Raw genomic sequence first — 18,591 nt, forward strand, 5'->3', positions numbered from 1 at the left:
TTGTGAGCTTGTAGATTGACTATAATTCCCCTCCAAGAGATGGTGTGGAGGGGAAGTATAGACCCCTGGGGGATCATGGTTAACCCTACGTATATACAAAGTGCAGTACATAGGATTTAAGTGGTTAAGATGCATATGGAATTAAACTAATTACTGATACTATTTCTTATGCAAAATCACATGTTCTTGTGTTTAAAAGAGGATGTCTCCTTAAGAAATTTGAACAAAATCCCTGTTTGGATGATCCCTCCCTATAAATGTTAGCCTGAATCTCCACCAACTGCTTATTTGCACAATTACACCACATTAATTCCTATTTAAATTGCCAGTGTTTTAAAATCAATATCATGAACAAACACCCTCAGAGCGGCCCTGCAGCAGGGTACATGGCAGTAATCATGCCCTGTGGATGGCACATAATTGGGCTCTAATTGGAAGATAACTGATGAGGAAAGGCATAAGTGCTTTATCAATAACCTGTGAACCTTTAAATGGAATTACACCAACGGTATTATGTGAAGGTCTAATCAGAATCTACCTTATTGTTGCACTTCTACATTCTCTGAGTGGTATGACTGTGGGAGAATTGACCTTAGCCCCCAGGGATTTAGGTTGTTCTCTGATTAGTCTATATAGCCAAACCTGATAGACATGTAAAGAAAGAAAGACGAATGGGTTCCTTTTTTTTCCTGGCTAACAGATTAAAATAAAAAGTATTCATTACATTGTCTTACTATTGGCAACCATGTAGCCTGAGGCTACGAGCTCAATCCATGGTCTTGAAGGGCGGATCCAAACACAGCCGCCTGGATTTGTGCGTGGCTTCCTATTGCTTCACCAATCTATGTCCCCCCTCCCCTCCCCTCCCCCCCTCGGCCTGTGCACGGAGCACGCTGACGTCACCAAATTTAGAGCGACGCCCCTCTGCACTCTGATTGGTTAGGAGATAACAAGGTCCAAGACCATCGTTCCTGCATGGCTCCCCCAGGCTTTTTTTCTTTTGTAACAAAAAAAAAAGCCTGGGTTTCCGAGGCTAGCAACCATGAGACAAGGTCCTATATGTCATCTTTTATCCTACTATAAATGCACCCGTGTGTCCGTCCATCTATCGGTCTGCAGTTCACGTATCTTGTGAACCATCCGATCATACGACTTAAAACTTGGTACGTGCGTTGCCGAGGACCTGAGGGAGTGCTGTGCCCGGCAACGAGTCGGTCGGATAGCGGTGTGTCCAGAACCGCTCATCCGACCGATTGTGCCCATATATAGGCATTTATTGAGATCCGGTTGTCCAGAACAGCCGATCCAACCGCTATGCCCATGTGGGCATGCACATAGTGACTTCAATTTCGGTGCACGCTTTGGAGAAGTCGGTCGGATCAGCGGATCTCCCAACAATTATTGATAAATCTGCAAATCCCCTAATGGAGTACCTTGATGTCATCACTTTGACGTCATAGACTGGCCAAGGCTCCATATTTGGGTATGCTTGTACGGAACTCCATATATGGGCATAAAAGGAACACAGACAGACAGATACAGAAGTATCCATATATATACAGTATGGGCATAAAAGGGACACAGATAGACAGATACAGAAATGTCCATATACAGTATGGGCATAAAATGGATACAGATGGGTACAATGGGTACTCTGACAACAGGTACAACGGATATACATAACTGGGTGGGGCATGCATTTCCAACTTGTATCATTCCTGACTTTCATCATTCCCGAGTAGGCTGGTGTCCGTTAGTACCTCCAATTTATACTATGATGGTAAAATAGCTATTTCTACTTGCGGCATTTTGAAAATCTGTAAACGTTTTCAACTGTAATTATATGCCCACAGTGACGACAAGTTGAAAGCGGTTATTATGTTTACAGACCACTTTACAGAATGTAAATCTTATTTTTCTGTCTTTTGAAGAGGATTAGTGTGAGTGGAGATTGTTTCATTCCTCTCACAGTCACACAGATTATCAAGATACCTGCCTGCTTCCCCAAGACTGGAAGAAATTATGTTTTTCCACTGTTTTCATTTATCTCAGAAACAAAAGAAGTGGCATGTTTAATTAGACTAGTGTGTTATACATTATTGCATCTTAATTGCCTAATCTTAACAAATCCGGTCATCATATAGACAGGTTCTTGCCTCTGCCATATCTACTGGTAGCAGGGAGCACCATTTCCCATACATCTTTGCTCATTACAGGCAGGGCTGTTGACCTTCAGCCCTGAGCGTGCTTGCAGTTCATGCTCAAGAGCAGACGTGTTGGCTTGCACAACACACATGGTGCTACAAGGGCTTAATTGTGAGCAATAGTACATGCTGTCTTGATCCATCTACTTCATCAGTCATCATTAGCTGGACAGCATGTTGCTAATGACATGGAAATAGTGCAGACACAGAATGACTTGGCCCATTTGGATTCCCATGTTTCTTAAATTAACACGTTCAACCTGGTGTCCCTACTTTGGGCATGTCATTATACAAGATGCAATGCATTGTAAGCCTGTATATTAGCTATTGTCGCTGTATGTCGCATGATGAAATGCAGGCATAAGTGGTCAAACAAAGTGTGAAGGAAACATGAGGAAAAGAAAACAATCTAGGGAGAGCTCTTGGGTTTCTGTGTTCACAACCTCTTGAGGCTATGCGTCCCCCTCTGGAGCCCATAGGACGGAGAGGTGACTTTGGATGGAAAGCCATCCGCACACCTCCGTGCTGGTCTCAAGTGTCGTCATGGCAAGTTACCGGGCAAATGGATGTGCGCGTCCTCATGAAAACCAACAAAGGGATATGTGGTATATGTACATATTCAACTTTGTATGTTCAAGGGTGTTCTGCCGTGTAGCGAAGACCCCCACCCCCGGTTTCAAGAATCAATCTTTATTAAAAAGGATAAGACTGAAGAATTGATTTAATGAATGCGGCCTCATGTCCTGCGGCCACGTGTAATCCGCAGAGAATCACTGAGCGTGAGCTCAGGGGGACAAAAAGATGTTCGCAGAAGACTCGTGAAGTGGCCTGTAATGATAGTCTCCATATAATCCCATAATTCCTTGTTTAATTAAACTCCGGTGCTGGCCTTGAGACTCGGCCAGTTGTATTACTCTTTTGTTCTCACAGTTGTTATTTGTGGACTGTTTTGGCTTAAAAAACTCGTCGAGCTAAGTAGACACGATGAATTAGATGCTTGTCTGGGCTCAGTGTGCATTTTGGTTGAGCACAGAAGGTTGGTACCAAGATGCTTAATGCACTACCCCCTTCAATGTCTTCCTTTATTTCCCTGCTCCTGCATCATTTATACTAAATATAGCAGATCTACAAGCGCACAGCGCGTCGCATCAACTGGCATGCGATACCCTGTCACACGACAAAGTATAAATCAGGCTTCCCACTCTTTTCTGGACTGTGCATGATGCAATGCAACCAGGCCTAGAGCAACACTGGCACGCCACACACTGCCTTGTCAGTGTCTCAATGAGGAAATTATGAAAGTATAAATTTTATGACATGGAATGAAAAGGGCCACATAGTCTGAATAGACATGCAGAGGAGGTGAGAATGATGCAATTTTTCTAAATTCAGTTATAATGGTAATGTGCAATGGAAATGCACATTTGCTGGCTGTCAGAAATGTCCCTGTCGGCCTGGATTGTGCAGCTTTGCGCTGTATCTATCCACCGTATGTTCCTCGAGCTAAAATGTACGCAGCTTAGTTGAATGCCTAAAAAGTAACATAAGATATGTTCTAATTCATTTAATGACAGCATACACAGGAAACATATGGGGATGAATGGTTTTGGTGTAATATTGCGTTGAATTTTGTAAACTCGGGGCTCTATGCTGTTGTGGAGCGGTGTGCCCTGGGCCAGTGAGGGAGAATAGTGGGGCGAGGAGCAGCAAGGTGGCCTGTGTAGATTAACCCCACCCCCACAGCCTCCCCTCTCACTGCCCGCGGCCCTCTGCATTAACGGCCGCTGGGGCGCCGCTCAGAGATGGGATTGGGTATCAGGCCTCCCCTGTATTGTATAAATATCCACAGATTAAGATAATATTTGCTCTGTTGTGCTTTGAGAGAGGAGTAGCTGTCATTTGAATCGTCTTTGCAGCCCCCCCCCTACCTCCCAGTTGCATATATACAGCAGGCATCACAGTAACTAAAGAGGGCCAAATACAGTTAGTGTCTTTAGAGCTGATGCTTGATCAGCTTCAAACCACATTTCACACTGTTTTGTAGACATTTCAAATTGAATTTTACACTCAAAGAAGAAATGAGGGTTCTTCAGCGGTTCTTCTGTGGTTCTTTGGAGTGGTTGAGGTGCTAAATAGCACCGCTGCTGTACAAATAACCAAATGAGGTTCCCCTATGATTACGAGCCAAAGAAGCACTTTTAGATCTATTTAGCACATTTTTGTTTTGTTTTGTGTATGGTGAATATAGGATGAGGCAAAATCTCACGGTACATCAGTAGGTTCTCTCTCACTGTAACGATCCATAATGACCCGGATGTTTCCTCTCGATTTTCCTCTGCAGGTAATCGCACAGACGACGGCTCAGATGTGGATTCAGAGCCGGACTTGCCCCTGAAGAGGAAGCAGAGGCGCAGTCGCACAACCTTCACTGCAGAGCAACTGGAGGAGCTGGAGAAGGCATTTGAGAGGACACACTACCCAGACATCTACACCAGAGAAGAACTGGCACAGAGGACCAAACTCACTGAAGCCAGAGTACAGGTTAGATAAGTGATTCTCTCAACCCTTTTCTGTTCATTTCAACGACCCCCAGTTTGATATGCATTAGGCCAGTGGTTCTCAAAGTCTTTCAGGTCAAGGACCCCAAAATTGGTTTGGATTTGGCTGCGGACCCTCAAATAGCCACTGTATGGTTAAAGTTATTACATTGATTTTTATTCTATATTAACACATTTTGCTGGGGATCCCCTGGAACCCCCTCAAGGACCCCGTGGGGGTCCCCAGACCCTACTTTGAGAACCACTGCATTAGGCCACAGAATCTTTCGATTCTTTTTTTTTTAATCTCTGGGACCCGAATCTACACTGTAATATTCTGCCTGTAAAAAAAAAAAGGTACATTTATATAGCATAATTATGTAGCACTTTTTCCAAAGCGCTTTACAATGTGCATTACACTCACCCATTCAGCTTTACAATGTGCATTACACTCACCCATTCACACACCGACGGCGGAGGAAACCATGCAAGTCATTGTCTTGCTCAAGGGATCGAAGCGGGAACCTTCTGTTTCGCAAGTAGCCGCTCTACCTCCTGAGCCACTACCACTTATAACTCTCGGTGTTACAGGCCCGTAAAGGGTCCAGTTGGTTCCTAACTATCAATCATTTAGCTGTGGACCCCCTGGGACCCCCTCAAGGACCCCTGGGGGTCCCCGGACCCCACGTTGTGAGCCTGTGGATTAGATGATACATGATTCAACGAAAAAGCTCATGTAACTCTGAGAATGTAAAAACTGACCCGTATTTCACTGTGTTCATCTGCATATACACATGCACACTTGGCGTGCATGCGTGTGCACGCACGCACGCACGCACGCACGCACGCACGCACGCACGCACGCACGCACGCACGCACGCACGCACGCACGCACGCACGCACGCACGCACGCACGCACGCACGCACGCACGCACGCACGCACGCACGCACGCACGCACGCACGCACACACACACACACACACACACACACACACACACACACACACACACACACACACACACACACACACACACACACACACACACACACACACACACACACACACACGCACACACAATGTATGCGTGTTGTGTTTACTCTTTATGCATGCACAAGCAAACACACACACACACACGCGCGCGCGCACGCACGCACGCGCCCACACACCCATAAAAATGTTCTCAACCACATTATTCCCTATTTTTCCATTGCTTTGAAATAATGATTTACTCTTTTATGAAATGATGTATTAATTTGTCAGAAAGATACCACCTATCCACCCTATTCTTCATGTCAGAGAGGTCCCTGCTCACCGCAGACCTTCAGCTCAGCCCTAAGAAGGCTCTGACATGAACCTCATCCTCACAGTTCACACCCCAGGCCTTCCAACCTGGAAGCACTGACAGCTTGTGTGTGCCATATGTTTGTATGCAAGACCCAAAGAACATACGTACAGTAGAGTTATAGCAGCAGCTGTGAGAGACAGGGAGACAGAGAGAGAGAGAGAGAGAGAGAGAGAGTGCATTCCTGATGGATTTCTCATTTCGGCCTTTGGCCAGGATCTCTCTCCCCATCACTTTCAAGCCTGCCGCTGCTTGTAAACCCCTCCACATATCACAGAGGGTCCATCATCCTCTCCTGGGACCCCATGGCCCGACAACAACATTAATCAATCAGGCTGTAGTAAAGGAAAGGTCCGGGGCACCCCCTCTCCTCTTACCACAGTCGTTCACGCTCCCCCCCTGAAACCCCCCCAAACTCACTCGCCGCATGCTAAATGTTCCACACACTACAAACATGCTTTTTGGGGGTAACTGATTCCACACATGTCTTTGTCCATCCTGAAACCCCCCAACACGCAAAAAGATGTATGTCTAAGTGGTTAATGCCTTACTCAAGGGAGAACGGCAAATTTCCTTTCTTATCTCACGGCTTATTATAACACAATAAATTAGCTTTCGCAATGTTTTTGAGATGCACACAAGGGGCAAGCGTGGACAGGTCAGATTAATCTGAATTAACAGAGAGAGTCTTGACTGTCCAATGTATTCTAATGAATGATACATCTGGAGAGAAGACTCCTGCAGGAGTTCCTTGATTATGGATTATGACAGTCTTATGAAGTTTAAAAAAAAAATGTTTTCATGTTGTATCAAAATCCTAAGAACAGCTGTTGTTTTCTTTACACTATATACTTCACTGACCAGAGTCCCCCAAGTTTATTTCTTCAGTTTTTTCACACTTCAAACCTATTGGCCAAAAATAGCCAGTATATAAGCTTACAATGTGTCGCACTGCGATGTGTTGAGAGCTTGTAGATCTGCTAGTTTCTGTGAATGTTTGCCGCAGAACAGGGACACTTTAGGTCTCATGTGGTTGAGTTTGCAATTGGCCTTGGTAAAAACAACTAACCAATGAATTGCTCAGCAATGTATGTGGTCACAGAAATGCACAGAGCAGGGCCTCTGTCTCCGTTTTTGTCCAACTCAAGGGCTTCTGTGCTGTAATTTGTGTCTGCGTATTAATGGCTACTGACAAAAATATCCAAATATGAAAATGAAAGAAGAAAAAAACTGAGAGACCACTTTTCTCTTTTGCTAGATAATAGAGCTAAATGATGTCATGTGAAAACCTAAGGTATTTGAGTCATGGCTATAATTTGTTAATGCTGTTTCCCTCATAATCTAATTCTGAAAGGCTTTGAAAGTCTCCAAAGGTCAACTCAAACTTAATTTTCTGAGAAGGTCACGCAAGAAAGGGTCCCTGGTTACCAAAGTAAATAATGACCAGTGTTGCCAGGCAGTGTGGTAAGGGTATTTCAAGAGAGGATTTGAAGCCATGTGCTGTGGCAGCCATTGTAGAATTATTCAATTAAAAGTTTTGCCTTTGTCTTAGTGATAATATGAACAGAATACTTGATTAATTGGAGTCATACTGTACACCACGGTACGACAGTAAGCTGAGGCCGTTACTGAAAACATTTCTAAAGAATACATGGGCAAAGTAAAAGTAAAACAATACCTCTTAAACCCTATATACAGTACTTTACTGACTGGGGTCCCCCAAGGTTCCGTACTTAAGTTGGCACCCTCCTTATTTCCCCTTCACACCAAATCTCTTAGCTGAAAATAGCCAATGTACAGACAGACTCACAACACGTCAATTGCGACGGGTTGTTGTGCGCTTGAAGATCTGCTATGTTTGCCCAATGTTCACCCACATGCCCAGTATAGGGACGTTGGGTTATGTGGTTTCAGAAACCTGTGCGTGTGTGTGAGAAAGAAAGCATTTCTGACAATGTCCACCAGCTGGGCTTTCACCTAGGTGCCCAAATGGCCCATCATCCCATCACAGTCCAGGGGAGAGGAGACCCTTTGGCCCGAGAGCAAAGCTGCTCGGACACAGCTGCAATGACGCATCTTCCAGATGTCAGTCAGAGGGGAGTCTGTGTTTGGGATTGAGGGAGAAACCATAAGCACAGGGTGTCGGAAGGTCATATAGATCCCTATTTTCCACACAATGTGTAGCTGTGGACACGGATCTCCGTTGTCCATTTGTTATTGCTAGCACTGGTGATAATCTGTAAAGCATGCAGGGTTTTTCTGTGGCGGATGGCACATGTGATGTGAGCTTACACAGTTTAACACCACGATGGCCATTGGTGCACCTCAGTCAGAGTGCAGCGCTACGGCGTGTGAACGAAGCCACTAATTTTGTTGCATAAGCGATGAGTGTTTGGCTTAGAGCTGACCCGCTGCCCAAACTCACCGCCTCATAAACACAGCTAATTCCCTGTGTCTTTCCTCCCCTGCCGTTCCGAGGCACACTGACCATCCATCTTCATCAGACCCACTGGCCCTTTCAACAGGGCTACCAGCACTCCTAAAAAACCACTGCTGGCCCCCGCAATGGTTTTATCACCCCAACTGACAAATTGTAGGATATGATCCAGATCTCTCAACAATTAGTTCCAGGCTGTCTCAACAGGAGGGCTCGACTGCTAGAGTCTTACCTCTCCCTCCTCAGAGGCAAAGTGAGCTGCCACTTTCCATCTGATAGACCCTCACCGCTAACAGAAGCAGGCAGCAAAGTCATTCCACAAGCTATTAAGAGAATAGAGCATCATTTGTGTCTGTTCCCTCTGAAGTGTGGGCCAGGTGGGGGCCGCTATCAGCCCGGGCCACAGAACAGAGGGAGGGAGCAGGCGCGAGGTTGTGGGCCGCTGTAAATCAACTCTCACACATGAAGTGAATTACATTCTCCCCTATTTAGGAGTTTTTTAAGAGTCGGACGGCTCCGCCTCAGCCCGAGCTCATCATCTGATCTGAGCACGCTGCCGGCTCGCTTACTGAATCTGTCACATAGATCCCCTTTCATCACCAATAAACATTCTGCATGTAGCTATTATAGTTAGTAGAATCTAATAAGGTATAAGCATTGGCTTTATGAAGCGTACAAATCAATTTGGAAAGAAGTCTCTCTCTTTATCTCAGGCTTGTTCTGTTCTGGTGTTGATGCATGGCATGCAAAGAGAGGAGGACCATTTTAGCTCAGGTTAGGTATTACACTATACCCTGGCCTCATGGTGTTTTGGGGATGTATTGCACTCTTTCTATGTTTCAGAGATTGTGCTGTTGCTCCTGCTGCATTACACTGCAGAATCCTTTTCATAAAATGATATATTGTCAAAGATATTTTCATGTGGGAATATCATTGAAACCATTCTGGCTGCATGCAGATGTACGTCTTTATTTCCAGGTTTATGGTATATAGGTAATCATCCTCGTATGGGTATTGTAAGATCAGCTATAGCTTGTTATTCACCCGCAGCGAGAATACAAAAAAAAGCACAATGGAGCTGAGTGGTGACAACCAAACCCAACAGGCAACTGTACTATTCCCGCCAGTATGGTTTTATGTTTCATAAAGCAATAAATAGGATTTATGTAGATTGTGGAGAAGAAATTGTTGCAATGCATCAGTGTGAATGTTCTAACAGTTTCTTATTATTAGAATTTAAATGACTTTGGTACAGTGCCTCTGTATTCCTGATACTTATCAAGTTAATCCCACTCTCCTCTCAAATTCAGACTCCCAGCTCTTTAATTAGCATAGTGCCAGACTGGAAGGCAAGGAGGGAGGGAATCAGCGAGAGAAAGGGAGCTGTGTGTGTGTGTGTGTGTGTGTGTGTGTGTGTGTGTGTGTGTGTGTGTGTGTGTGTGTGTGTGTGTGTGTGTGTGTGTGTGTGTGTGTGTGTGTGTGTGTGTGTGTGTGTGTGTGTGTGTGTGTGTGTGTGTGTGTGAGATGCATGTTCGTGCATGAATGTGTGTGTGTGTGTGTGTGTGTGTGTGTGTGGGGGGGGGGGGTATTGCGTGGTATAAGACAGATGATGATTTCTATGTTGAAACAGATTGCATCACTGTGTATTTCGTTTTTATGTGGATATGTGGTTGAGAGCGCATATCGGTATGGCATATAGGCCTATTCCTATACAATATTTGAAAATTGGCTCCTGAAATGCATCACCCATTCAAACGCTACTCTTTGACAAAAATATTTCACGGAGGATTGTCTACACTGAAATGCGAATGATCCTACTTAGGTTAAAGATGAGCATTGTCGTACAGTGTCATCATGCATGGCGATATTGTGATCGCATTACGATTGATTGAAGTGATAAGAACATGTGAGGCGCTGCGGTTAGAACAGAGTTGTGGTTCGAGTGGAAGCAAGCGAGGCTGAGATGTATGTCAATGGCTTGCTCTGTTCATCGGCAGCCAAATTTGAGATAAAGCGTTAAAATTGTGCTACTGTAGTGAATGTCATGGCTGGTTGATGCTGCTGTACTGTACTGTACTGTATCTTATTTTTGTGTGTGCAGTGCAAAATCCTGGACACTCACTGGTCCATTTTTACATTCCCAGAATTAAATTAACACTCAGGATTTCACAGTGTGGTCCCTTCAGACAACTCTCTCTCACTTGTACTCTTGAACAGCCGGTCCCACAATGTCTGTATTCACAGACATTCCCTCGGTGCTGCCTCATTTTGCATCCCCTCTGAAAACGCCCTCCAGAATGATTCAAAGGTGCACCATACAAAGTCTTGTCCAAGTGTATTGGATGCAAAGCAACCTACAAGCCTCTGAGCGAGGAACATGGAGTCTGCACAGCACACTCATAGGTAGATATGGAGACATGGAGGAGCAAAGCAGCTCTCTGTATTGCAGGGGAATTAAACCCGGATTGGGGAGAGCAGAGGAGAATATGTGGTCCAAGGTGACTTTGTGATCATGTTCCAGAGCGCAGCCTCAAATCCTCAGCTTCAGGCTGTGTGTCACTCTGTGTGAGACCGGGCGTGAGTATCTGTGTGTGTGTGTATGTGTGTATGTGTGTATGCGCGCGTGCGTGTGTGTGTGTGTGTGTGTGCGCGTGTGTGTGTGTGCGTGCGTACGTGCGTCTGTCTTTTTGCTTACATGCATGAATGTGCTTGCATGCGAGTGCATGCATATGTGTTTACGCATGTGCGCCTCTGCGCATGTCCATGCATTCTTGTGTACGTGTGTTTATCCCGGTGTCTGCTGAAAGCCCATAATTGTCAGAGTAAGTCATTCAAGCTCCTCAGAGGCAGTGACGCATGCCCCCCTCTTGCCTAACAATACAGTATTGACCTGGCACATTGGGCCCAATGTTTGTCTGCTCTAACTCAATAGGGCAGCAGCCCTTGGCATTCTAGCCGCGTTTAGTGTATTGGCGTCGCAGCAAGCCTGTTCAAAGCCTCAGACTAAATTCAGTTAGGCAGATACTTTTCACAGGCTCCATTCTGATTAATGTTGATGGGTGGGTGTCTATGCTGACAACACGGCGACTTTAAAGAGACGTCGAAACATCGTTGCTTTCAAGACTCAAAAAGGCAATCTGCAGTAGGCTGAAAATTGGAATGGGGACCGCTTATGAGCAATGCATTATGCATTACATGTTATTCCGGATCTTGTGTAGGTCTTCCTACTAAGATCTTATGGAGAAAGTGTGCAATCATTTTAGGTTTTCTGGAAGGTAAATTGTCATGCGGTATTTGTGGTGGCAGGCTGGAGTGAGTCGGGGAAGATACAACATATAATACTGTAAGACATTGGTTCTCAACTTGGGGTTCGGGGACCCTCAGCGGTCCTTCAGGGGTTTCCAGGTGGTCCCCAGCTAATTGATGGACCCTTACTTACAGGACTGTAACTCAGTACAAATGGAAGCAAATGGACCCTTACAGGTCAATTTGGTTCCATTTGCACACTCTCACAGTTAAATTGACATGGAGGATTTTACGGTGTTGATTGGGGTCCCAGAGCTAAAAACCATATCAAATGGGGGTCCGTGGCATAATGCATGTTAAGCCGGGGGTTCTTGAAATTAAAAAGGTTGAGAATTATTGCTGTAAGAGGTCCCGTGCAAATGCGAACACAAGGAACACAGCTTCATTAGTGTAGCCGCCAGCCAAACAGCTACATATGGGAACAGGAACTGTGAAATGTAAAGAAAGAAACCGAAAGTGCGAGAAGAACAAGAGTAGCCACAAAAAAAAGGGAAAAAAAGGTAAGGGCAGAAAGAATGCATCTAACATTTAAGTGTCTTTTTGTTTGGCATGATGGAACACCTCCTTCCTAAGCTTGGATGACAAAGGGGGAAGGAAGTTAAAGTGAACATAAAAGAGGGGTGGGGTGAGTGGATGAGGTTCAGAGGTCGGAGGTGAAGTGGCACGGCGGGGTGGGGTGATGGGCGGTGTGTGGAAGGAAAGGGGTGTGCGTCCGTGCCCCTCCCCTGAGCCAGGCAGCTGTTTGTCTGGCCGGGTATAGGAGCTTAGCTCCCTCCAAGAACCACGCTCCACTACGTCCCAATAGCAGCGATTTCACTGTAGCCAACGTGCAGCGTGTTGTTGAATGAAGAACTGAAACAAGGTCTTTAGCAGTGATAGGGATTGAGACGAAGGCCTCCTGTCGCTTTTTAAGAGGCGCAATTGAGGATGTTGCTGGTCGTAATCGTCAACCTCTCCTGTGTAGCCTTGTGAACGTCACTTTCTCTCTGTTGACTTAACGGAACTACTGTATGAGCAACAACCACTGGGCCTGTGCAAAGGCTTTGACTGGGTGCAAAAAAAAGAACCACATTCAAATTAAGATCTCTGTTGGGTTAAGATCCCTTGTAGTCCTATGCAAGTTTATATGTATGTTTGTGTGTTGAAAAAAGTGTCAGCCCCAATAGCAGCGAGAGTGTGTCTCTGTGTCTCTGTGCTTCTGTGTAAAGTCCCTCTGAAAGTGTCCCTCTTTAAGACCTGTTTAAAAGGGACGCCCCCTCTTTGTGTCCAGTGTTCTCTGTGGCGTATGGAAGCGCTTTTGTCCCCCTCTTTCATGTGCTCTCACAATGGCCCGAGCCGTTTGAAACACAACAGTAGATGAACTGCGCTGACAGTGTATTAAACTCTGATGAATTGCCTGTGCGAGGCATAGATCAATGTCCTTCAACCTTTAGCACAGGCCTTGTCTTGGTTAAATGGAACAGGTTGCTTGGCTGTATGGCCTCGCTTTTCAAAAGGCCTGATTATATTCCTATGGTTTGTTGAAGGAGAAGCCTTTTTTATGTGTAAATCGTGGTGATTTAAAAAGGCCCCTATTTTGTCTGTTTCATTCAGGGTGTTGACATTGTGCGTCTGTGGTTGCACGTCAGATACGCTGCTGCATATTTTGTGTGGATTTAAGCCATCTACGTGCCTGAATCTTGAACGCTGAATATACAAACGAATAACCTCCGACGTTACTGTCTGTCTGTACCATTTTTGTGTCAGCAGCCCCCCTCTAAAAGAACTGCACTGTGTGTGTGTGTGTGTGTGTGTGTGTGTGTGTGTGGGGGGGTGTGTGTGTGTGTGTGTGTGTGTGTGTGTGTGTGTGTGTGTGGCACGCACGTGTACATGCACAGTGGTGGTAGTCCTTCCCGGGCCTCCCTCAAAGTACCTATAGGCTCACAAACATACTTGAGATGTCTGATGTGCAGGCTAGTGGCCTACCTCTGACCCCTTAATGACTTCTTCCCTCTGAAGGGGGCTCAGGGCAGCCTGTTTACACAGATCACAGCCTCAGCCACTTAAGAAGAACAACAGGGCTGGACCACTGAGCCTCCATAGCCTAGAATGGCTCCCACAGGGACTAGCCTCTCAACCACCATCACTACCACCACTCACTCACACACACACACTGACCAACAGATTGTTCACAGGTGGCAGCAGCAAGTACACTCTAGTCTATTGATCCAGATAGGGCTCCAGCCAAGTGTGTTAAAAAAGAAGAAGAAACAATTGGAATCAAACTTTTTATAATATACTAAATCGATTAGCCTAATTAACCACTTATGGCCTATTTTATACTTTGTGTACAGAAATAGCGAAAGAAGCGGATCTACAAACTCACTCACGCATTGCATCAAGCCGCCTTTGTGAGCTTGTAGGTCTGAATTTGTCTGAATTTGCTAATTTTGGAAATGTATTTGATTAAAATCTTTTAAATGATTAATTAAATACACTATTTTGATTAACTTTTGCACTCCTAGATCCACATTGTAAAATACTTATAGAAAGCATCGAAAGAAAATAATCTGTAAATTGAAAACATAAGACAACACTTTAGCTGTTTTAATCCTGAGAAGTAGTCAAAAGTGAATGTGTGTGTGTGTGTGTGTGTGTGTGTGTGTGTGTGTGATGTGTGTGTGTGTGTGTGTGTGTGTGTGTGTGTGTGTGTGTGTGTGTGTGTGTGTGTGTGTGTGTGTGTGTGTGTGGGGGTTCTTTCTTCTTCTTCTTCTTCTTCTTCTTCTTCTTCTTCTTCTGTTCTTCTACTTTTATGGACGTGTTCCATTTTTCCCTCCAGGTGTGGTTCAGCAACAGACGAGCCAGGTGGCGCAAGCAGGCCGGTGCCAATCAGTTAGCAGCCTTCAACCACCTGCTGCCCGGAGGATTCCCGCAGGGGATGCCAAATTTACCCACATACCAGCTACAAGAGTCCGGCTATGGCAGTGCCACATTATCACAGGGTAAGACCAACAGCCATGTAAACGTCCTTTATGTGGGGTGACTATTAGAGCATGCTGTCATCTGAAACTCTTATGTTCTCTACTAAATAGGTTTAATCTAATCAGACTAGATCTTAAGATAGAGCTATTTGTGGTATGTCATATGTAATGGTAATGGTATGCTAACGACATTTCAGATCATGTATAAACCCATGTGCTGCCACATATAGGATCCATGCACCAAGTCGTTATGTATACAACCACTCTTTTGTTACAGGGGAGTGGACACAAGCTTTCACTTAAGTTCTTGTGGTCTACAAGAGCAGGATACGTCTTCTCTGATGCTCCATGTTTAGGATTAATTAATGTTACCAATCCAAAGTCCCAGAAAAACTCCCTTTATTTACTGTTCCCAGTACTGTTTGTCAATGCCTTTTCCCAGCGATTAAGCATTATTAACACTGTTCGAGGCTGTAGCATTTGGCTCCAGTCACAACATGAAGGTCCTTGTGTAATGTTGTGGTTTTGATTTCCCATATTTGCGTTTTCACCAATTCTGTGTGTTTGTTGTTTTGGTGTCAGATGGCAGCAGCACATTACACAGACCCCAACCCCTGCCCCCGTCTTCCATGCACCAGGGAGGTCTGACAGCTGACAGCAGCTCCGCATATGGCCTCTCGTCCAATCGCCATGGCTTCTCCAGCTACTCTGATACCTTCATGAGCCCCTCAGCATCCAGCAACCACATGAACTCAGTCGGCAATGGGCTCTCCCCGCAGGTCAGTCCCAGAGTAATACTTTGACAATTTCATGATCTATAATGTTCATGTGGGGAGAGTGTGACTCCTCTCTCCTCTTTCAACCCCCTCCCCCTTCCCCCCTCCTCCTCCCCTCCCCCCTCCTCCCAAAAGCTGCTGATGTTCAGAATATGCAGCTGTAATTGAGTGAAATTAAAAATCGGGAAAAGCGTGCTCAGTGTGGGCTTTTGTGCTTGCTTCTAAACCCCAGGATTTCCTTTAGTTATTCTAAATTGCTACATTTGTAAAACAATTGGATTATCATCAACAAATTAAAATTCATCTTGATAGCACTGCAACTGCTCACGTTGCTCCAAACAGTGGTTCCAACTTTCCTGGGACGTCAAAATCCTGCACACATGCGGATGAAATAATTAGCTAAAGCTTATAATGTAGACCGCTAATCTTCCCCAAGTCATTGTTTGCAGTTGGAAGACTCCATTACTATATGTGATTTCACTCATCTTTTAGCCGACCCACTGCAGTATATACAGTAGCTTAGGGTTGTGCACGTTACAAATGTAGTATAGTATCCTGTCACCTCTCCTATCCACTTTACCCTCACACCGACTCTATGCTCTTAGTAAAGCCAAGCCTCCTGCAGGGTTCAGTAATTACATTATCATATTGGAGGATAAATCTATAGCAGGTTTGAGATGTCTCTACCTAACCGATCCTCCTCTGTCAAAGAAAATGCCTTTCCTTTGTTACATTACTATGTGACACTGTAAGTGCATGTATGTGTGCATGTGTGTGCCTTTTCCGCAAAGCTGGGGATTCCACATGTTATCCTCTTTGGGCACCTCTATTAACGAGCGTTTAAATTGCGACTCTATGCTAAGGGTTGAGCCTTAAGTAGCACTGAATGAAAAATGATTTGTATTGATGCAAATCATGTGTGCGGAGTGAATTATACACAATTACCCATCAATACTGGCCAGTCTTGCCCACCCTCACCAACAAGATGTGGTTAACAGGCAGAAAATAAGATTGAAATGGTTTTTCGCTCCTGCTGGAGTGACGGCGGATAACATGGAGACTCCCAGCGTGTTTGATTGTTCAACGCGGCACAGGGGCTTTAAGAGCTAATGCTCTCACTGCAAACCTGCAGAAAAAACACAACAGGAATATTGACTCCTCTTTTTTCTTTCATTAACAGGTTTTCTTAATGCTTGCTTTGGTATATAATATAGTACTACTGACTATATAGTTCTCTCTCTCTCTCTCTCTCTCTCTCTCTCTCTCTCTCTCTCTCTCTCTCTCTCTCTCTCTCTCTCTCTCTCTCTCTCTCTCTCTCTCTCTCTCTCTCTCTCTCTCTCTCTCTCTCTCTCTCTCTCTCTCTCTCTCTCTGTGTGTGTGTCTGACTCTCTCTTCTCAAGAATGCGTTTTGATAATAAATATTTCCTGTTTAGTATTCTGGATTAGGACAAGGCTGCCTCTGGGCAACTTTACAGAAGGGATTTCTTTTTTCCTTTTCTCCCAATATTCTGTCAAGCAAGTTTTTATTGAGCTTTTAGATTATTTCGCACGGGTTTATCTATTTACTCACTCCACTATAATAACTATTATATCAGTATCATAACTAAGTTATGGAAGGGCTTCATATTATGCTTTTGGGGTTGAGGGGGGGGCATGCTGTTGCGGGGCATGCTTACTTGGCTCTGGGAGCAGGGGATGTGGGGAGAGAATAGAATGTATGTAGAATGCCATGTGGCATTCCTATCAATCTCTCAACATGGAGATGAATGGTGTCCTGACAGTGGAATCAAGGTTCACACCCCAGAGCCCTGCTGTGGGTCAACTCACTCTCGCTCGCTCACTCACTCACTCACTCACTCACTCACTCACTCACTCACTCACTCACTCACTCACTCACTCTCTCTCGTTTTCACTAAGCAAAGAGCCACAAATATGGTAGCTGTAACGCATATAGCGTAGCACTCACCACATACACCACAGAAGCACTCAATTCCAGCTAATACATCACTGTCTTCACCTTGCCTGGAGTTACGCAAATGTCACCTTACAGTGTCCTCACTGGCAACTCATTTTCAGTCTTTGAAATATGTCATTGACGGAGATGTATTTTTTTTATGTCATACATAGTATATATTTTACTCTCCTCTCTACTCCTCCATGTAATGGAAAAAGCAATACAAACAGACTCGCCATCGAGATGGAAATGAGAATTTGATATTGTAGGTGTCAAGACAGCATCTGTTTGGGGGAGATATGCTTGTGCATTGGTATGTGTGAGCTATTTTGTGCAGTGTCTGGCGTTGATGGCCTAGCAGTTACTGGTAAAGATTGACAAAAAATTCTCTGATTCCCAGTAAATGGGTTGTGGTGGCAAGGTGCCAAGTCTGTAATGGAATCCTGCAGCGTTCAGCATTCCCGACAGGTGCTCACGTCCGTCCCAATCCTATAACCCATCCCGACAGCACACATTTTCCCATTACGGCTGCGGTGGAAAAGCCATCTGAACTTACAGTGATTGTTGTCATTGTAGGATATACGTTTTGGCTGGTTTGAGTGTGCCTGTACTTGGCTGGTCAGAAAGGTGTAAGGCCAGGAGGAGAGTCTGTTATTGCCGGCCTTGTTTCATTTAGTGGCACAGCAGGATGCAAAGAGAGACGGGCAAGGGCACACCAATTTATTTGATTGTATTTTTGTATTATTCTTTTTATTTGACTGTGCTTGAAACTGTAATAGCATCTTGGGAAGGTTGATTGTGTTTTGATCGTCATCCAACTGACTGAATTCATGACTTTGTTGATATTGCTTCTTAACCTCTTAACTAAGCAGAACATTTGTAAATGATCTTGGCATGGAGAGACAGTTCCTCCCCTTCCCTAACTGAGGAACTTTGGTGGATAACTTTTCTTGGCAGTTAAGCAAAATATGGTTCCCTTTCTTTGCTTTTATTTTGTTTATTTTTACAACAGATAGATTAGTGATTCTCAACCTTTTAATTTCAAGGATCCCCAATTTGATGTGCATTAGGCC

General features: G+C 44.8%; 1 protein-coding gene across 2 annotated transcripts in view; it reads left to right on the plus strand.

The window, feature by feature from the left end:
* The window catches only part of pax7a (paired box 7a), a gene marked incomplete at both ends in the record, with an annotated part of 57,199 nt that overhangs the window by 22,290 nt on the left and 16,318 nt on the right, over nucleotides 1–18,591 (plus strand). For both annotated transcript variants that reach the window (XM_080423845.1, XM_080423846.1), the window contains 3 exons: nucleotides 4,546–4,745; nucleotides 14,647–14,809; nucleotides 15,371–15,567. In XM_080423845.1, coding sequence (XP_080279971.1) covers nucleotides 4,546–4,745; nucleotides 14,647–14,809; nucleotides 15,371–15,567 — 560 coding nt within the window. The remainder of the gene's footprint in view (nucleotides 1–4,545; nucleotides 4,746–14,646; nucleotides 14,810–15,370; nucleotides 15,568–18,591) is intronic.

The sequence above is a fragment of the Gymnoscopelus braueri genome, assembly GCF_963280865.1.
Source record: "Gymnoscopelus braueri genome assembly, chromosome: 3".
Taxonomy (NCBI): Eukaryota; Metazoa; Chordata; class Actinopteri; order Myctophiformes; family Myctophidae; genus Gymnoscopelus; species Gymnoscopelus braueri.